This window comes from Pocillopora verrucosa, chromosome 10, assembly GCF_036669915.1.
Source record: "Pocillopora verrucosa isolate sample1 chromosome 10, ASM3666991v2, whole genome shotgun sequence".
Lineage (NCBI taxonomy): Eukaryota > Metazoa > Cnidaria > Anthozoa > Scleractinia > Pocilloporidae > Pocillopora > Pocillopora verrucosa.
In genome coordinates this window covers 9780643-9801552 of record NC_089321.1, presented here as the reverse complement: position 1 = coordinate 9801552, position 20910 = coordinate 9780643, and the positions used below count along the sequence as shown (strand labels likewise).

Genomic DNA, 20910 nt, shown 5'->3' with positions numbered 1-20910 from the left:
ACAACTGAATTTTCAATAGCTGCATTTGCGTCTGCCCTCGCAACGTAATTATTGCAGTCATTGCTTTCCGTGAGATGTTGCTATCACATCATTACATCTTGCAGAATTCTGACCACAGAGAAAGCTAATTATCATTAAGACAATCAAGAACCTCGAACATAGCAACTTGCGTTTTCCCGCAAGTTCTTTACAATTCATCTTCCAGTCTGTTGCCCCGGGGGAAAATATTTATTCAAGCTTTCAGTCGCTTAGGATTTGGTTGCTGACAAAAGACTTACGCCTTTCAACAATTTGGAAGCGTTTTTTCAGAGGATTTTTTTGTAGCATTTCGATTGAAACAAAGTTAACCAGCAAACAGAACGCTCATCTTGAAATGAGCGGGCAATGAATCTTTGACCGTGAAACGCGAGAGCGAGGATTCAACAACCGCCCGCCAATTGAGAACACTGAAGAATTTGATCGAAAAACTGACAGTGCCAAGCAAGATATAAACTAACTCGACGAAATGGAACACAGTACCTTGATAACATCCACCAGTTTTACGGGGAACTTTTCGACCACTTCTCCGCCAACAAACGGAACTTGTAAGTTGGTTGATGTCTTACTTATGCGTAGCCAGGTTAATGTAAGTCAATGTGTTTATTGGTATGGAACGCCAAAAGTTAACCTTGATATCTGCTTAACCTTTTAGTGTTGAATATTGAACATTTCATGGAATTTTTACTTAGATTACGGAGTTTGTTGTTTTAACTGGCGTAAGTCAAAAGTACATACACTTAATATTCCTCAATTTGCGAGATAGTTATCAAAATAAACGTTGATAATAACGAATTCACAGTGGGTGGTGTGTAGCCCCTTTCAACTGAAACCAGACTTACACGAAGACAAAAAACACACGATATATCTGTACTTTTAAGCGCAAAATTACTCTATTAACCTCTCCGCACCTTCTTCTCAAAGTGAGAGGTCAAATTTCGTATCTAATAGAGCTCTTAAATAATCGTGTATCGTAACATTGTTATGTGAATTTAGTTGATCGCCTGCGCATTACAAAAATAGATTCGCGACTCAGTCCCGCAGTCGTTTGAGTTCGTATCGTTTTCTTTTCCTAGTTAGCACCTTTGTGTAAGATTTCATTCCATGCTCAAACGAGCAGGTTACGTTTATGTATTTGAGGAAAAGTATTGTTATTAAATTCCTAAAATGAATAGCCAGGCTCATGCACATAGGTCCGCAAAGCGTTCGTACAGAAATTAAACAAACAGAAAAAGGTACAAACAAGCATCGATAGACGCTTGTCTTCGGTTTTTCGAAATACTTGTTCCTGGGTGCAAATAAAAAAAGGATACAAAGTCTTTCATATTAAGTATCAACTTCCACTCGATCTTGAACAACACTCTTCAATTTCTGGCTTTTAATTCGAATTTCGTTCATTTTAATATGATGCACTGTTATATTTTCTTATCACAGTGGTAGACAAGTACGCGGGCGCAGCCATTGCATTCGTTACAGGAAGCAAGGCTGGGTTGGTCGTAGGAATCATTGTAGCAATCATCATTGTCATAGTGGTATTGCTGTGTATCCGTCAAGCTTATAAAGGATTGAAGGAGGCAAAGGAGAGAGCTTTGACAAAACTTGAAGCCCTGATAAAGAGAGATGCAAGCGTTGAATTGCTTGATGCCGCCCCCGATTTGGAGTTGACAGCGGTGCAGCCGGCCTCAACGGATAAAAAGAAACTGGTGAGGAATATGATAGCAATTAGTTTGTTTAGTTTGATATCTAGTTTAAAGCCAGTATAAACTCTTAAAGCAAAGTTTTTTTTATTGATGGTTTGGTGCGGAGGTCAAATGATGTTTGTTTCAAGGTAGTTTGGTACTATCAACTGAGTTGCTAACCTACATTGGCCACCGCAAAGAATTTCAAAGCTGACGTTTCGAGCGTTAGCCCTTCGTCAGAGGGAAGACGAAGGGCTAACGCTCGAAACGTCAGCTTTGAAACACTTCATGGTAGCCGATCTACGTTATCAACTCAGTTAATTATACTAAATTACCTTTTAATACTCTCCCACCGGCGCAGCACCACAGTTTGAATAGAAACTTACCACCCGGCTTTTTATACAGATGTTTGTTTCAGTCGCGCGGTTACTCATAACGGACATGGACACGCATTACAGACCTATCTTGACCCTTACCAATCGAAAAAGCAGTGGGCGTACAAAGAGCTCAAATCTGAGTTGCAGACGCATACGCAGGCAGCTTCTAATCGGCGCCTGTCGTAGCACCGTGTGATCAAAATGCAACGAGCATGCGCGACTACTCAAGAAAGGGCTCCTAACAGGTTAATTTACCGTTTGATTCTTGTAGGAAAATCTTGGAAGGATCAAGTTTTCTCTTGCTTACGACGAAGAACTGTAAGTAGAGATACTTATGCAGGAGTCGTAGAACTAAACTTTTTCTTCCAACTTCTTGGGCAGAGAAAAAATTGTAGAAGTTTAAAACATAATTCTAAGTAAATAAAAGGAGTCTCCCAACGGGTTTCATTCCTAAACCTGCTGTCACATGAGGGTTGACTCTGTTATGAGAAGTCGTTCTTACCTCAAATTCTCCATGAATCAAATAATATTCTAAATTCAAATTAAACCAGAAGCAAAGGAGAAGCAAAGCTCTATCGTGGTTATCCGCTACCACCACTCAATATCTTTATCCGTATTCATCCGTCCGACACTCCCACCCTTAATTATTGGGACACTTCTCCTGAACAGCGTTTAGGATGTCCATTCACCCTTCTTCCCCCTTCCAAAGCCGTTCGTTAGATATGCCTCCATGGAATTTGCAGACCAAAATTGAGAGAGGCAGGATGGGAGAATTGAATTTCTCCCAAGTTTTCCAAGTTGAGGTCCATTTATTTCGATGGTAATTATTTTTGCAGATCTGAATTAAGAGTAAAAGTTTACTTCTGCGACGGATTGCCAATGAAATTCGTAGGTGGAACAGTTTACACTTACGTTGAAGTAGAAATGTTTCCCTTTCATCGAATGACTCCAACTAAACCGCGAACAAAGTACATCAGAAACGAATTTAGTCCTGTTTTCAACGACGAGGTTCGTATCAAAATTCTCAAAGAAGAAGTCGACGATCAAAAGATGTATCTTCACGTGTGTGACTACAATCAGATCTCAACCAGAGATTTGATTGGCTCCTACAAGTTAGAGCTTGATGACGTCAGCTTTAAAAGTAAAGCCAAAGAAACTACGTATGAAGGCGACCTGAAATGGATTGATTCGGTGAGTGACACTTTGTTCTATGATTGCGCATTCGCAACGCCATGCAACGCCGTAGTATGGATTCAAAATTGAACCGTTGATTGCATTTCGCATTAATTTTACAACGATTATAATCAGTTAACCGAGAGACAAGCATTTAAAAACTGCTGTGTGTCACTGTTAGAATTTCATGGGACTTGTATCGACTTTTCGTCGCTTCTTATCACGTATCCATTCGTTTCCCGCCAAAGTGTTCTCCGTCCTTTCGTTTCCCGCCACGGTGTGTAACGCTGACGACAGTTTTCGCTCATTTTCCCGCCAAATTTTTATATCTCTGAGGCACCCTTCCTCCGCGCTCGTTCAAACACTTTTTATTATCTTTTTCAGGTCCGTGGCGCAGAGCGCGGTGATATTCTGATATCGATGCGATATTACGGAGGAAATAGCGAATTAACTGTCAAAATTAAGGAGTGTAAGGGACTGAGACCCTCCCCCGGAAAAGTGTCTTGTAGTAAGTATTTCCTCGATTTTTATCATCATTTAAATTTTGATAAATAGTTAAGTATTCACGGGTGCAGCCTCTAAAAGTTTCTTAAACTTTGAGATCTAAACGTACAGGCACGAAGAACATACGACGAAAATACAACTTGCCTACGACGAAAATACGAGAAAATACGAGCGAACACGAATAGACGAACAGACGAACAGACGAACAGACGAACAGACGAACAGACGAACAGACGAACAGACGAACAGACGAACACGAACGAACGACGAACAGACGAACAGACAAACACAAACACCAACGAACAAATAAGGTATAAGGAGTATTAGGCGCTCTTTGCTTACGGTTCTCTCTATTTAACTACAGACTCCTACGTCAAGCTTCACCTTGTGCGAGGCTCAAAAATAATAACGTCAAAGAAAACAAAGGTGATGAAGAAAAACCTCGAGCCAAGATTTGAACAAGAACTACAATTCATAGTAGAGGAAGATCTTCTAGACGAAGTCAACCTCATTATACATGTCAAAGACAAGCCGCTGATTGGTCGAAAACGTCTCATAGGCGAGCTTTGCATTGGTTGCCAAGGAGTAGGACAGGCGCTTGCGCAATGGCAGCTTATGGTAGAGAAGGAAGTGGTGATGTGGCATCAACTTGAACTATTGAATATTGTGCCAGGAAAAACAGATCTTCAAACCACCATGGCAACTTTGCATGGCTGGGAATCGACTTCGGAGGAGGAGAGCGAGGAGGATGAGGGGATATTCACAGGACTCTTACCCGGTGGCTTATTTTCTTCAAACAATGATAAACCTGCAAAAAAACCTAAAAAGCAAAAACTGTCAAAAAAGCAGTCCAAACTTTGACAGCTTTGTTTCGCTAGAAAACAACGTTAATTTGGATATGCTTATTCAATCCTTATGCATGAACTCACCCAACGCATCCTCAACCAAGATTCCGCTCGCAAAAGTTGTTTGAAGTTTGGGCCGAATGTGGAGATGTGGCAAAGTCATTACGCAATGTTTTGCTTTCAGCAAAAATAACGACAACAATAATCTGAAAACGAAAAAATTCAAAACGGGGTGTTTCTCCGGCTCCGCGAATTCAAAATGACGACAGAAAATAGAAGCTTAGTTCGTAATCCTAAGCCCTTACAAAAAATCATTGGCAAATACTATAAAAATTTAGTACTAGAGCTGGTTATTCTTAAAGGTTAAAGTCACTTTGGTTAGAAGCTTTGCAGAGAAATGTGTGACTATTTTGAAAAATAATTGTGACAGATTTTGAATAACTGTACATTATTTATATTGCGTTTGTAATAAAGTTTCTTGTTGCTTTTCCCGTTGTTAATTGAATTGAGAATCCCTCACTTAAAACGGGATAACAAAAATTTTAAATTTAGTGTCTTAAATAATCCATGATTGCATTGCTTTTTCTTAACTTCGTTCTGTGATTGGTCCAGAAAACTCCCACCTCCCTCTTAGCCAATCAGAATTTAAATTAAAACCGATTGAGCCTGGGTCGAGGGAGTTTTCCTGAGTATCAAGGAGTCTGACACAATTTTATCAACGATTTTGGTACCTAAAGATAAGATGGATTAAAATTTTTTTCTTAATTTCTGTGTCTGAGTAAAACTTTGTTCGATCGATATTGGACACTTTTAAGTTCTAAAACGGCTAGGACTACGAATTCGACGACAATGGGGAAAATAGAGCCAGCGAAGAACATACAAAATGTGCGTAAAATTTTGCTGCAGAGGTTAGGTCTTGGATTCAACGAAATGGTCCTTAAGGTTTCTATGAACGGGAGGGGATAAAATGATGATAAAACGAGAAATGAAAACTATTACCGCTAGAGAGCGATGAAAAATAATGATGATGGTCTTGCGTTTGCACGTGGGAAAGAAACCTAAAGCACGCTCTTTTTATCATGAATTATACATCGTCGTATGAACATGCTCTTAAAAGATTATTTTCGTTTTCGAGTAGCAATGATTTCTATTAGACTAAACAATGCAATTCCTTTGACATATTCCCTTGCAGAACAAATATCAAACAGTTTGCGTTATGTTTCCATGGACCTAAATTTTTAATTCTCTGAATATAGAAATCCAAAATATTGGCACACTCTCCCTGTTTAAATCTAAATTGCGAAAATTACTCCTAAGTTAAGTCCTTTTTTATTCTTCTTCATTTATTTATTTATTTTTTTTGTATTATTATTTTTTTTCTTACTTTTCTCACGCTACTTAAATATATGTTCGTTTGAGTACCTGCTATTGTTGTTGTTGTTTTATATGTGTGTGTCCTTTCCATTTTAACCTAAAATATCTTGTTCCTAAATCACGCCATAAAACTGATACCTCACTGTTATATAATATGGGAAGCCTGTAACTTGCATAAGTCTCATGGTTTCCCTGTGGGTTTCCTCGCCTCATGCTAAATCTTCAGCTATATCATATGTATATATATGTAATTCCTTTTTTATTTCTTCTGACGTATAATAATTACAAAATGGCAAAATAAAAATAAAAAAACAAGCTTCAATCATGATCTCAAACATTTTAAGACTCGTTGATCATATGATAAAATAATCATCGACTGAGTTCAATCAGGCCAGACAGGAAAATATCGAAAAAATACTTTGCTCTTGGTCATGACGCACAGTCATGCATCTCCTCAAGTCAAATACTTTCCCGTGCAGCCCTCCCACTCAATCAATATGTAGACTATATATACCTTTTGTAACGATTAAATCCCCTCGCATGCATTAAAGCGGGATTTTCATGAGAGATTTTCCTTCGTGAAACAGCTGCAGAAAAACAAACCATCGAAACAATTACCTTAAAAATCTTAATCCATCCCAGTAAAAGCCTGCGAATTCAAATTTAAAAAACTAGAAAACTAAGATTATTTTATGTTAACCATTTAAGATCCGAAATTAAGGATGGTATCAAGATGATTTGCTCTTCCTTTCAGCATTTTCAATTATTGTTAAAAAACACGTTTTAAACCCTATGGTACATGTAATTGACATAAGATGTCTGAGCCTCACGCAGGAGGTTAATATTGTCAATATCGCTGGGACATTTAAATGATAAGTGCAAATATTGCCTCTTAAACGAAAATAAACATTTCCCTCTTCCAGTTTTCCAATCATTTTAGCTTTGTATAAAAAAAAGCTTTTCAAGGAAGATTGAATTTTTTTCGAACTCTTAAGTTCACCGTACTGCTGGCTGTAATCAGTAAACAAAACTCAACTGCTGTAATTAAATTCTTGTCAAGATCAATTATATTTCAGGAAAAGTATCATTATAACAAGGTTTAGTTCAACCGCACAGTACGAAAAGCGAGGCTAATTTCCACACCGTCGTTTCGATAAATATCTGCGGGACTTTGCGATACAATTCAGCTGAATTTCGATTTGTTCAAACATGTGATTTCTTAGTGGAGACTAAGAGAGCGTCTCTTGATCTAGACATGATCTACACGGGGTGATTTCATTACTGCACTATATTTAGACGGCTTAAATCTGCCAAACTTGTTCGACCCTGAATGATAAAATAAAGCGCCAAAATTTGGAAATTTACGGTTTGAAAGAATAGAAGCCATGTTGTTCTGGAATGCAATATTTTCTAGTTTCGAAACAACCTATATCGAACCTTTCATTCAAAAAAGGCACATCATTAATATTATGTTTGTTACGTAAAAGTTCTCGAATCTTTTTAAAATTACTTAATAATAATAAATTCTTTGACCATCTTTTTTCCTTCAGCAAGAAAGCCAGCAAGCTGTGTCGCAAGACATCAATAGCCATTTTACTTCCCCGATTTTTAACTCTAATTGCTGCAAAAAGAAAATCATTGAAGTGTCGGAGTTCTCTTAACATCACACTGCTTTGTATGCAAATTTCAAATCAATGCAATTTAAACGCTGCAATATCAACATGCTTTAAACTTCGTCTTTGTTTTGTCGCTGTTATTTGGTCAACTGTAAGACCAACTTCACGCGTTGCCCAGTGTGATTGGTTGAAATCTCGTGACAATCAAAGCCGAGTAATTTTAACCGTGTGTGAAATTGAAGTTATTCCCAACAGAACGAGTAACTGAAATATACCGTCCGGCGCATAAAATGCGCAGAAATATTATGGCTAGGAACGAATACTCGAAGCTTACTCAAGGCGATGAAGAAATTGGCTGTCAGTTTATAAAGAAGGAAAAAGACAGTCATGAACATGACGCGAGAAAGCGTTTGATTATAGCTTGCGCTTTCTGTACAGTGTTCATCATCTGTGAGGTTGTTGGTGAGTTCTGTGGCTCGATTATATTTATTTTACCCTTTGATGTAATAGCAAACAGTAACAACTAAACATTTTCACTTTGTCAGTGTGGCGAGAGCCGATTTTTATTCAGTCTATTCTTGACAAAAAAAAAAAAAAAGCCTATGGTTTTACACGATCTTTGCGGAAACGAGTAAATTTAGCCGATGGGTTTTTCTTCTCTGGAGTAAGCCGAATATCGTATTCAAATATATCTCTGAAGTTAATTGTGTGGCGTTTATTTGCCATTTATATCTCTCCTACTTTGGAGCATCATTTCAGCATTGACTCTTGGGAAAGAAAATTCTTACATAAGAATAGAAAAACCAGCGGAGATTCAAAGGAGTTTCTTCATTCAACCAATACACACTCTAAGTTGTCGCTTTTCATTTAACTATTTGGTACTAAATGGTGTTAAATTGCTTTGACGATAAAGTGTATCTCTTGACAACGCAAATTATGCTCCATTCAACTCATTGAAAAACGGAAAAAGCAAATTGTATTTATAGCAATAAAATTGAAACACAATAGTATTCGATTTCTTCCATATAGACACTGAACGGGAAACTCAATCCGCAGAATTCACGCGAGAACTTTGTAAAACGAATTATTAGTTCGATAGCTTTGTTTGAAGTTTCGATACAACGACAAACACACCATTTGTACAACAGCCGGGTGCAAGCTTCCTAAAAATGTCAAACATGCTTTTGTTTGCCAACCTTATCAGAGTTTTTGTTCTGCTTTCACAGTATCGGCCGTTGAGTGGCATGATGCCCTTACGATGAGTTTGAATGGTTTCCAGAGTGTTGATATATTTCAATCAAAACCTTTTGACCTATCTTTCTGATCTTCTACCTCGATTATGTAACCTTTTAGAATATATGTATCCTATTTCCTTGGCTACACGAGGGACTTTCATCCTTTCTGCGAAACGCAAATAGGAGAATTTTCCACGTAGACTAATGGCACCTTGTCTTTATCCAATCAGAAAGCAGTATTCAAAAAAGCTTTTTAATGTCCGCAGTGGGTTTAAATGGTCTCCCTCTGTTTAACCTATGTGAAACACCTACTTAAAAGCCTTTTGATTGTTTTTAAATTGGGAAATAAAAGAAATTTCCAACGTTGACCATTCATGCCTCGATTTTTCGGGAGGATTAATTAGTCTAAAGGACCTCCGTTTTTCTCTATTTCTTTTTTCTCTCCTTTTTTGGGTGCGTAATGTAAATATGTTCTGTAAGCTTGACGATGGCGGCTTACTTATTGACGCCTATTTACACCTCGTCAGAAAAAAGGGAAGCTAACTAGTGATCATTTAAAAGGACCTCTTGTTGCAGCGTTTAGATCACCCCTGATGAAGGCACTAGATAGGAGTGTCGAAACGTTGGGTCTATGAATTGTAACTTCTTCGGTTACATTCATTAAATCTGTAAACCAGAGTAGCATCAAACTATGTCTGAACATAAGGTTGTTGAACATTTCTGTCATTGTTTAGGAAGTAATAAGTTAATTTTCTCCCATAAACTGCTATGCTTTGAGACAAACTGTCCGTGAGCCACTAGTTAAGATAGACCGAATCAAACTTCGAAGGATCTCATCTATTTACGAGTTGAAAGAGAGAAAGATGAGAACTGAAGAGCTCGACGGCGTATAAAGAAATACTTTTAACATCATTTTGTCGGATGTGTGATCTGAGTCTCCCCTCAAGATTCGAGCTCACAGACTTTTCATTTTTGTGGTCTGAAGACTCGTCCATAAGCAGGCTATAAATTAGATTTATATTTGACTAGCTTCTGCGGACTGTTAGAATCAGAAATGTCGGAGGCTTTGTGCTCAGAGAGACAACTAGATCGTTGATAAATTTGAATGGTGTATGGTCGAGTATAGAAACAATTCTCAAACATTCGTCAAGAGCGGGATACAAAGAATATTATTTATTAAATTTTATGCTTTTCCCTCTTTGTTGCAGGGGGAGCTTTGGCCAACAGTCTTGCCGTAATGAACGACGCAATCCATCAATTCTTTGACTTGAATTCCTTACTGTTAAGTTTGGCTGCCTCGTGGATCGCAGGATGGAAACCAAACGACAATAAAACATTCGGATATTACAGAGCTGGTAATCCGATTTTCCTTTCTTAATCCCATCTTCCTCTCGTTAGTTCTGCTGACATGTAAACCAATCATTATCATCTGCTTATAATCTCTTGATGTAAACCCTTTGTAACTGTGTCATTTTTTCATTGGCAGAAATACTTGGTGCATGCGCTGTAATAATCACGATGTGGTTGCTAACCGGCGTGCTCGCATATGAATCAATTTTAAGACTCATCCCAGGCCACAGCGGTCATCACAGTCACATTAACTCCAACGCGATGATATTGACGGCAGCTTTAGCTTTCAGTGCCAATATCATGTGAGTATGTAACTCAAAAAGGCAAATGTTTCTGAGAGTACACTGTAGTTCTTCGTTAGGAGTTGTTTGCTGCGTCTGCAAAAAGAATTTATCTAGGGACTGGTCATTGTTTATCGGTGGGGGAGGGGGGTCGCAGGAGTTTGATTTTCCCACGGTAAAATTTACGTGATTCCCTCATAAAGTTCTAAAATATTCCTGTGTTCTCCCCTCATCGGCAATTAATTCTCTATGGTCCCCACTGTATACTCTGTTAGCGACGACTGGTCCCCCCATCCGCCCCCTCTTCTGAAAACTATGTGATCTGTAATAATACCTCAAAAAATACGCGCTGTGCTCGAGTTTGCGTCTGGACTTGCATCAAAGCACAGTTTCCAATATTTTGTCGTCTGAAAATGCTGCGTGCCATTGCGTTTTTACGAATCCATCCCTGTTTACTCGCTTGCAGAATTATTTTCTTGTTGAATGGTCATTCCCATCTTGGAGGCCATCACCATCACGAGACGAACATGACAGTGAAAGCCGCCCTTCTTCACACGCTTGGAGACGTTTGTCATAGTTTCGCTGTGCTGGTTGGCGCAATCCTCATCAAAATTAATGTAAGTTAAGAGTACGAGTATGTGCATGTGTTGTACAGTTGAAGACACTCTAAGAAAGACACGCGCAGAGGCAACAAAAGCCGTACTTGTTAACTCAGGCGTCCGGAGACTGATGTGGGATGCTGGAGACGTCCTTATGACGAGATTGAGTAACTGGCCATGACTGTGTAACATAGGGAGGTATCAATGTGTTCACTTATCGAGCTTTTTCATTTTGTCTTTATCGTAAAAAAGGGTCTCTACGCATTCGACTTAGGTTTCAAAGATTTCTTTCTTTCTCTGAGAACAGCAGTTTTCAGAATACAACAGAAGCACAGAAGCGTAATCTTAACAGAAAACTTTTTACAAATTTTCCACTGCACACTGATACTTCAGGTGATATTCAACGTTCCTGATGTCTCTCCGTTTGCTTTTCAGCCCTCCTGGGAAATCGCCGATCCAATAATAAGCCTGGTAGGAGCATGCGTGGTTCTGTTGTCAACTTGTCCTGTTTTAAGACAGTCTATCAATATTTTACTAGAAGGTATGGGTTTCCGAATTTAGATGAATAACTCCGAAATCCTTGACATATTCAGGAGGCCTGTTGCGTTTGACCCCTTTGTTTATGGCTCAGCTAACTAGCGGGTTCTGTGTAGCTTAGTGTTAGAGTATTGAAGCGTGAACTACTACTTCTCGGCTGCGGTGCTAGTGCCGTTTCTTGTGGTACGTACGAGGCGAGGGAGGGCACAAAGAGTCAGACACGCGCGAGAGGAGGCGCGCAAAGAGTCGTCTATCTTTTTCGCTTCTCTACTTACGAGTGTCTCGTCCCCGCGGTTTCCTCTAATTTTACGCGTACTTTCCACGAGCTTTCCTTGCACTTTCCACGAGCTTTCCTTGCGTTTGCTGAGCACTAAACTACGCTCTCTTGAATGACGTTTATTCCGTCTTACTCATTATTTACCTTGTAATAGTTCTAACTGCCTCATTTTCAGGAGTGCCTTCCAACATAAGGATTGCTGACGTAAGAAAAGATTTGACTAATACGGATCATGTAATAAGCATTCATAAGACGCATGTCTGGTCTATAACTACTGGTAAGACGATCCTATCGGCTCATCTGGTCGTAGGTATGTGCCTCTCCAATAGTCAGTTATTATTCTGCACGCTCCTTCGTCCTGTATTAACAGGAAGAAACAGATGTATATAAATCCTATGTCATCATTTTTCGACTCATCTTTCACTCTAGGAAGAAAATGACCCTATTTAAGAGTTATGAAACTCGGGATGGTGGTATATTGTTCCTTAAAGGTGGAGGTTGACTGATTAGTTACCACTGAAGTATTTTAGGTAAATAGTGGACGAATGAGACAAGTTTTCTGTTGCATTTCAAGTAATACCTTCCGAAGCCGAGGCACGCCAATGAAATACAGGTCTTGTATCATTTAAAGATTTGATCCTCGGCCCCAAACCCTCAGGAGCCACTCCGAATGGCAAAAAAGGCCTGAATACGAGTTTGGTTCTCAGCCCAAGAAGATTGAAATGAATTTATTAGGGAAGTGACCAAGCTGATTTTTCTGGGTGAAATATTAACAATTCTTGACATTGGCACTCATGCCTAGTTTATTCCTTCACCAAAACATAGCGCAATGGTTTTCAAATTACATCATGTAGAAGGTAGGTCTGTGGGAAGATGTGGAAAATAGAATTTTATTGACTGAAATGGACCCAGGTTTTTTCGAAAAAAAAGGCAACACGACCCCATGAGGAATTCCAAGAAGTGTCCCTGAGTTCTCGTCACTGGCTCTTTTGTTTCTCTCGACAGATTCCAGAGCGAATGCCAACACTGTGTTAAAAGAGGCAACACGGAAGATGTGTGAAAAATATCAGTTTTATTACACTTGTTTACAGATCGAAATTCCACGCACTGAATACAGAATTAATATTCAACAAAATAACAAGACAGAAAATACAGAACACGACAATGGAGATTAAGAAATCCTTATGCAAACGAATTAATATCATTCTCGATTGAGAGTGTTCTGAGTACTCTTAGTTAGCAAAAGTTGTATAGAATAGATCACTTTTCTGAAAAACCTGCAATTGCAAAATTAAATTATTAACATGTTTAGCCTTCATGTCTAATGCAATTGTTGAAAGCGAACCCAACTATGGTACTTAATAAAATGAGCACTGTAAAAGGGATCAACTGGGAAGGGCAGGAGTGGGAGAGGAGGAGATACCCGAGGGAGAAGGCCCTCACTTTGTATTCACTGGCTCCCTGCCTCTCCTATTTATTCAACCGCAGAGGTCACTAAAATTAAATTCAGACGATTGGTGGCGTGAGGCACGCACACACACAGGTACTAATAGGCCACTTAAAAGACTAAAGGGGTAAGTTTCTAAAGAAACTGTGGTGCTGCGTCGGTGGGAGAGTATAGCAGGTAATTTAGTGTTAACAACTGGGTTGAAAACATAAATTGGCCACCGTAAAGGGTAAAAAAGCTGACGTTTCGAGCGTTAGCCCTTCGTCAGAGCGATTGAAAAGATTAACAGACTGTATGGTCTGGGCCTCGGTTGTTAGAGGCATGGAAAACGCTATCCACTTACTTATCCGCTGGATAGCGATTTATCCGTTGGATAGCGTCATCTGCCCTTTGAACAACCCGGCCCATTTTTACTAATTCGTTAGGAAACTTTGATCGTATGTGGAACGAGACCATATTTTTTCAGTTTAGTGTTTTATGATAACTTCGAGTCAACAGTCTTGAACCAAATATAATGGATACAACCTTTAATATTTGCGCTTCTGATTAAGGCGTTCCCACGCGCGCGTTCAGCACATTAAAAACAAAAATGTCTAAAATTATTGCTAACCCAATGCCCTTTTTGCATATTTATCATTAAAAGATCACCTTCCAGGAGGAATGCTCAGAATAGTTAGATAGGGCCGAAAAAAAATGGGAGCTAAGAGTTAAGAGGAGATTGAAATAGAGAATCTAATTGCGATTTGACTGCGCTTGTTTGCGGAATATCTGCAAAGGATCATATCCTACGCATACGAAATTTTCTAGTTTAGGGAAACTCATCTGTTTTCTGTTCTGTTTGCTTCGCTTTGTTTAGCGGTTTGTTCATTCCGTGCAACACACTCAAACGTCACGCTTGATTAACTTTCAAAAAAATATGAATAATGCAGCGAATAATTATCTCAACGGTTGTAAAAAAGTGGCGCTTTATTTTCAAGCATTTACACACTGATTCAGAGCGTGCAACGAATGGATCGAGAACATGTAGGCGCAAGAAGCCTTGGAAACGGCTTGCTTTCAAGCTCGCCGTGAAAATGGCTAAGCTTAGAAGCTTGTAAAATTACTTTTATTGGAAAGTTTTGAGATATTTTGCCGAAAGTCGAGTCCGAAACTTCCTTCAGAACTCGTGGAAGTGAATCAGTCAAACAGTAAGCTGATTTTCAGAGCATAGTGTTTTAAAAGCTTGGGCATAATATCGTAGACGTAAATTTCAAAGGTGAGTTTTAGATATGGTTGTTTTGAGAGTATCTATTTTAATTTGTATCATCATCAACTAAAATAAGTTTTAAACTGTAACGATATAGATGTTGACCCAAACGGTTGCTGGCAGACGTCAGGAGTCAAATTAATATTTATAGCTGTAAATTTCCTGCCGAAAACAAACTCAAAAACCTTGCCTTGTCACATCTATACGTAAAGATGCATCCCCAAATACTAAAAAATTGCAAACTGTAAATCAGCACATTGCATGATTTGATGAGACAAAAGTTTTGCCGTTACGAAATCTTTATAATTATACAGCGTCACTGAAGAGTATGCACTAGAAATTTTTATATTTTGTTTAGTTTTGGTATTAGAGCTAATTTCCCGACCAGGAAGACAAAATACGCTATTCTAATATAACTGTCGGTTTTCAAGCCTTGTTTACTATTTTGCATCTCCTCAATTCAGTTTCCGCCAAATTTCTCTAAGTATGGTTTAATTTGTTTACATAATCCTTTTGCTGTAAAGTGCATTTTTCCAAGCTGCGCAAAGGTCTGTGAGGAACTAATTCATTTAGTTTGCACATATTATTTTACATACTGAGGTATTTCATAGAAGTTGGAACTCTTAAACAGATTTCTTGAGGTTTTTAGCACAGTGAAAGGAAGTTAATTGATTTACATGTTAAATTAGGAAGTTATTATTCAAGCTTTAAATTGGCGGGAGCTTTCATGAACTCCCTTTTCTCAGAAATAACTCGTTTAGCGATTCGTTTCAATTCGATTTTTACTTTTAATTAAACTAATCTATGTAAAATTTCGAACTTGATCTTTCACTCGACGATGAGTTTCAGTTTGGCGAAATTCTACAAATTTAGAGCCAGTTTCTTCCAGTAGACAATGGTTTCTTTGTTAAATAATTCGAAATCAATCAGCTGTAAAACGCAGAATCCTTACAAATTATACCTTACCACAAAGCCTAATTCTAACAAACATTGCATGTATTTTGTTCTCCTTCTTTTCAGTTCAAAAAAAAAATAACTGCCCTGTCGAAATAATTCTCTTCTGTCATTTGGCGGGCGTGAAGTCACTGCACTGAAATATCGATAAACAGTAGTAAAGACAAAGTTAACAAAGAAAACTGAAGGATTTCAAGCGAAACAATAGTTTTACTAACTAGTTTAACAGTGTAAGACTCCTGGAGTGATACTTTACGAAGATATTAAGGAGAATTATTTGAATTAAAAACGTTTGCTCGTTTTTCAGTACTATCTCTGCTGAAAAGTTTGCGCATGGAAAGTACACAAATTTGATTTTCTAAGTCAATAGACAACAGTTTTTCAGGCCAACCAACTAAGCTAAAATTTCAAATTTTTGGTCTTGCTTGGAAACAAATTTAGCGAGAAGATTTGCGCAATAAACTTTATTATAAATTTTGCCAAAAGATATGTTAAGGTCGGATTGTTTTGGCGCTAAAATAATGTCCTAGTTGGAATGAAATTACTCCTTAATTATGAGAAAATATAAATATGTCCAGAGGCATTTATAAAATGAATGAAATACTCCAAGCGTCCTAATTTGGCAAGTTAATTTTATAATACAATTGACCGCGCACTTTTTATCGGTTTACCGGCATAACAACCCACTTAAAGTTTTTTGAAGAACACTCGCAAAGTTTGTGAGTCAGTAGCCACCGGCTGGTGATTTACAAACAGTTTCGAGTGTTTTCCCAGCATCAAGCGTGAGTTATTACGCAAGTTAACCGATTTAAAGTGCAGCCTTTTGCTTAATAAAGATGTGAATAAAGCCTAAACTGATATGTATTTTCACTCAGTAACCCTGAGTGCACCTGTCGAGCCTCTGTCGAAAAGTTTTCAGTTCTCTTCCACTCTGCACCCCTTATGCTCCTGTAAAAGAACACCAGAGATCTTTGCCAAGGTCTTTCTAGAATTTTTATACAGGGATTCTTCCTCTTAATTTTGACTCTCTTGTCTAAGATTAAAGACCAGTACCCCTCTCTAACTTGAAAGAGCTTCCGATCTAGGGAAGATACCATCAAGGCATGGTCAGTGGTTTTGACTATCAGAGTTTAATCTCTTTGTTTCTTTCAGAGTGATTCAAGGCAAGTTCACATGGCCTTGGATTTAGCTGTGGTGATAGTGGTCAGCGTTGTTCTGTCGTTGTTAATTTGCCTTTACATTGCCTTAACGATAAGGTTCGCACTGAGAAAGGCTTCGGGGAGGATCCCTGATGATGACCGAAGGAACTCTTTCCTGTATCATACGGCAGCATGGCACCCTTTCGGCGTGGCAGATACTAAGTGCATTCCAATACAGCCCAGAACATACGATGAACTCAGAAGGGTAACATTTCTTCATATCGTATTATTCATTATATGATAAGCTAAATTGCACACGCGTTTTGATTGGTCCTTACTTAAGATCTTTCGGAGGACCGACACATAGCTGACGTCATCATTACCAAGATTTTGCATTTTTATAACTTAAAACAAAATAATTTCATGTTGCCATGGGTCTTTACTCTAACATTTTGACGTCATCTGTGATATAATACCGATCAGACCCACGTTAAAATGGAATCTTTTTGTTAAATGATGGCCTACCGTCAGTGGTCAGCGACTTGTTGTGAGCTCTTGAGAACACACGCGAGATAGAGGAGGTTTTTCTGTCATATAAAAAGTATCAAGGTACGAAAAGCTCACTGAGTTTTGCCTGGTTCCGTCACCCAGTGCCTTCTTCCTAAAAGTATACTGTGAGCTGATTGCGTGATGAGCTCTCTTTGGTTCTCAGACTCGCATGGGCGACAAACTCCTCAAAATTTCACCCCGTATTTAGACTGGAATTGCGAAGCGATGACTGCTGAAATCATTGTTCGACGTCGCACGGGCGTCAGATTGCTTGAATCATCTCGAGTAGAAGGCGACAAAAGACTCCCTACCCATCACACCACCCGCTCCCCATGTACAGCGGACTTTCTATTGCCCCAAATTAAGAATGAGTCGTATACTGTCAAAAGTGATATCACTGTTTGTGTTAAACTTTTTGAGAGCTCCTTTGAAAGCTGCCTTAACAAGTTGAGTGCTCTTTTAATTAGTATTGTCATAACATTATCATTATCATTATTATTAAATAATGTAGGTCCATAAGTGTAAAGATTATTTTCAGAGCGAAGAGAAGCTGGTCGATTCAGGATCAATGAAAATTCCGCCGGAGAAAATTGCTGGAAAGATCAAACTGTCGCTTCAGTATGATTCTATGAGGTAACAGAGTGACGCAGAGTTTCAAGTACTTTTAAGTAGACTTTTATTGTATGTAGGATGTAATTTCTTCTTAGGTGGGTGATTCACAGTTCAATGATAAGAATATTGAAACTCAGACCCAGGGAACGCTGATCTGAGGATCACCTCTCGGTTCAGTTTTCCTTGCTGGCATGACATCACAGCTCACGTCTAAACAAGAGCTTACAGTTTTCAGGATAGCCTTGTTCTAGGTTCTTGGTCAGGAGGGAGATATCAGCTACAAAAAATAAGTGCTAATGAGCATCTTTTACCCAGATCTCCTCTCCGTTTTGAAGACGGAGAAGACTTGGGTATGAAATAAAAGCCAGCGCACGTAAGACACATAACATTTGCTTTACTTCCGGTCCTATTCACGCCCAGGTCCACTCTCATGGCCACCGTCCACACAGTCGACCTGCAAGAGCTTCCTTCCACTCTTGACGCCAATTATTACGTTACGCTGAAGATCCTGCCGCTGAACCATCGCTCGTTCCAGACCAAAGCGGTCAAAAGGGACAAGAGTCTCGACTTCCTCAAAGAGACGTTTGAATTTCGAGTCACGTTCGAGAAACTTCACGCTCAAAGTTTGAAGATGACGTTATGTTGTTTCGATCGATTTTCCCAGCATGAGCCTATTGGCGAACAGACAGTACATCTGGCTGACCTCGAGGCCCGCGGGCTCAGCCTCTCAAGGGAGATAACGTTATTGCGTGACATTCATGCAGTTCCAAAGGTAAAATTTGCTGATTTTGTCACTTGTGCCCAGGCTCTCGGTTGGTAGAAACGAGAGAAGTGAGCGTGGGGTAAGCAGCCGTTTCCAGAACACCCGCAACCACCATTTGCGCGGGAAATTGGCGCGAGGCCGACCAGATTGATCTCCTTACATACGCTTGACATTTGACCGCTGTGTTTTTCCAAACCCTTACTTTGGAGTAGAGTTGTGGCGTGCCTTTGTCTACTAACGTTTTTTAGTGAGCATGGTCCCACTCACTTTTGGTGAACATTTATGGGACAACGTTGTGATGTTATTCCCATCGCTCGCAAGGGCTCGTTTGCATCATAATCTATTCTTCATCTTATTATAACTATATTCCTCTGAATTGCAGGCATCGGGTGTTCTTGGGGAACTGATGATATCCCTGGGGTATCTAAGGCTTACTGAAAGATTGACGATAGTTGTAATAAGGGCGAGAAACCTCCCTGTAAATGAAGACAAAGGAGATCCAGGTAAGTGACTCTGATGAGATTTCTGTCCAAGTTTTTAAACCGCAATTATATATTAATAATCTCGTGATTTTGTTTCGATGATACTTGATGTCGGTCGTATGGTTAGTGAATTACTGCAGGGGTTCAACGTTTTCTAGCACGTCCCGTTCGTTGAGGTCCAGTTCAGGAATGATCTGTATTCTCTGCTACTGCCTACGGGTAGAAGTAGCAGTCTCCCCACCTCACTCCCCTCGTCCTCTTTATCGCCGGCCATGAACACATCCGAAAAACACATCCAAAAGCCAACACATCCGAAAAACCTTTGGATGTGTTGTTTTCGAAGTGAGGGAGTAACGAATGTTCACTTAATAAAACTGTTTACAGGACAAATTATGAGGTGTGAGCCAATCGATATCAGAATGGAGGGTGGTGGCCTTGTCGCTGTGAGAGTGATGGGGTGCACAAGACCAGATTGAAACCTTACGCATACATATTCCAATTTTTGGATGTTGTTCTTTAAGTATCATTTTCAGGTAGCAATATATTGGTTCAAAAGCAGCCCGTTACTTAACATCTAGTTCTTCTCTTTTAGAAACAAAACTTAAAATTCCAAGCTCTCGCTAATCCACATACTGGTTTCATTTTTTTTTATCTTGATTGTTATAGACATTTGCGTTTTGCTTGAAGTTATTACAACCAAATCCTGAAAAGAGTTAAACTCTAGTTCTAATGAGAAATAAAATTACAACCAAAGAGGTTTCTCAGTATCTGGTTTAAATTACATTAATTGGCTTAAACCTTTCTTTTTTTTTTTTAGCTTCATACGTCGAGGTCTCCCTCATTCACGAAGGAAGAATCCTAAAGCAGAAAAAAACGGTCGTTAAGGAAGAAAACAGAAGTCCTGTGTTTAACGAAACCCTTACATTTCACATCCCTGCTGGTATCCTTCATCAAACAAGCTTTATGTTGTCCGTGAAAAGCCAGACTCTAAAGAGGACTGAGGACGATTTACTCGGAAAGATTTTTCTCGGCCCATCATCCACCGGGGGCGAATTTGACCACTGGAATGAGATGAGGATTAACAACAAACCAATAGCACGCTGGCATAAGCTTCTTGATTGACAAGCGCGATAATTCAGATGGATTTCCATTTTACATCAGCCATGAAAATGAAAGCTTTCAAATAGTTATGGTGCTTAACGTTGTAGTTCAGTTATAATTTCGAAATTTAGAATTTTAAGTCAGCCTGCATTTTCAATTTTTTCTCATATCAAGTGAGATTTTTTTATAACTTTTATTTTTTTTCGTAAACATTATATTTGAAGTTTTATATATACAATTAAGTCATGCAAAGTTATGAAATGGATTAAAGGGGTAAGTTTCTAAAGAAAATGTGGTGCTGCGTCGGTGTGGAAGTAAACAAGATAATTTGGTTTTATCACCTGAGTTGATAATGTAATTTGACCACCGTTAAGAGTTTGTAGAGCTGACGTTTCGCTTTGACCAAATTATCTATGAAATAGACTGCCTCTTTTTAGCATCACTGACTAGCAATTTTTATCCCTGTTCTCTGTGTTAATTCTCGTTGTACGAAAACTGCAGAGAAGGTGAACTTCAGTGGCCTTTTTTCCATAGCTGCTCATAAATTCTTTGTCTAACGGTTTCCTAACGGTTTAAATTCTTCTCCCTTCAGGTGGTATATTATTTTGTCCCATTGAAAGGTTTAAATGTCTAAAGAAAGCTAATAGTTTTTTTTTTTTTGACACCGAACCCTGCTTGGCGGCTTACAGTCTTTTAGATGGCAACTGCAGCGGTGCAAGATATGCTCCGTATAA

At 38.9% G+C, this 20910-nt stretch overlaps 3 protein-coding genes across 3 annotated transcripts; all 3 read left to right on the top strand.

Moving 5' to 3' along the window:
- On the top strand, window positions 1-5128 carry LOC131799185 (synaptotagmin-2-like). The gene is made up of 6 exons (XM_059116884.2): window positions 1-584; window positions 1471-1739; window positions 2364-2410; window positions 2929-3283; window positions 3650-3773; window positions 4134-5128. Exons 1-6 carry the CDS (start codon window positions 506-508, stop codon window positions 4628-4630), a joined length of 1371 nt encoding a protein of 456 aa, XP_058972867.1. The 5' UTR covers window positions 1-505; the 3' UTR covers window positions 4631-5128.
- Window positions 5129-7761: 2633 nt separating this feature from the next.
- Window positions 7762-13174, top strand: LOC131799209 (proton-coupled zinc antiporter SLC30A8). The gene is made up of 7 exons (XM_059116913.2): window positions 7762-8066; window positions 10048-10194; window positions 10326-10491; window positions 10937-11087; window positions 11505-11610; window positions 12059-12193; window positions 12889-13174. Exons 1-7 carry the CDS (start codon window positions 7895-7897, stop codon window positions 13056-13058), a joined length of 1047 nt encoding a protein of 348 aa, XP_058972896.1. The 5' UTR covers window positions 7762-7894; the 3' UTR covers window positions 13059-13174.
- Window positions 13175-14290: 1116 nt separating this feature from the next.
- Window positions 14291-20479, top strand: LOC131799167 (synaptotagmin-10-like). The gene is made up of 6 exons (XM_059116860.2): window positions 14291-14585; window positions 16683-16934; window positions 17757-17851; window positions 18251-18602; window positions 18976-19096; window positions 19893-20479. The coding sequence occupies exons 2-6, from the start codon at window positions 16704-16706 to the stop codon at window positions 20195-20197; spliced, it is 1104 nt and encodes a 367-aa protein (XP_058972843.2). The 5' UTR covers window positions 14291-14585; window positions 16683-16703; the 3' UTR covers window positions 20198-20479.
- Window positions 20480-20910: the final 431 nt, after the last annotated feature.

Coding starts and splice junctions, on each gene's coding strand:
- LOC131799185 (XM_059116884.2), top strand. CDS start 506: ATGGAACACAGTACCTTGATAACATCCACCAGTTTTACGGGGAACTTT. Junction 1,740..2,363: donor CAACGGATAAAAAGAAACTG/GTGAGGAATATG, acceptor TGATTCTTGTAG/GAAAATCTTGGAAGGATCAA. Junction 3,284..3,649: donor ACCTGAAATGGATTGATTCG/GTGAGTGACACT, acceptor TATCTTTTTCAG/GTCCGTGGCGCAGAGCGCGG.
- LOC131799209 (XM_059116913.2), top strand. CDS start 7,895: ATGCGCAGAAATATTATGGCTAGGAACGAATACTCGAAGCTTACTCAA. Junction 11,088..11,504: donor CAATCCTCATCAAAATTAAT/GTAAGTTAAGAG, acceptor TTTGCTTTTCAG/CCCTCCTGGGAAATCGCCGA. Junction 12,194..12,888: donor ATCGGCTCATCTGGTCGTAG/GTATGTGCCTCT, acceptor TTCTCTCGACAG/ATTCCAGAGCGAATGCCAAC.
- LOC131799167 (XM_059116860.2), top strand. CDS start 16,704: ATGGCCTTGGATTTAGCTGTGGTGATAGTGGTCAGCGTTGTTCTGTCG. Junction 16,935..17,756: donor CATACGATGAACTCAGAAGG/GTAACATTTCTT, acceptor GATTATTTTCAG/AGCGAAGAGAAGCTGGTCGA. Junction 18,603..18,975: donor ACATTCATGCAGTTCCAAAG/GTAAAATTTGCT, acceptor TCTGAATTGCAG/GCATCGGGTGTTCTTGGGGA.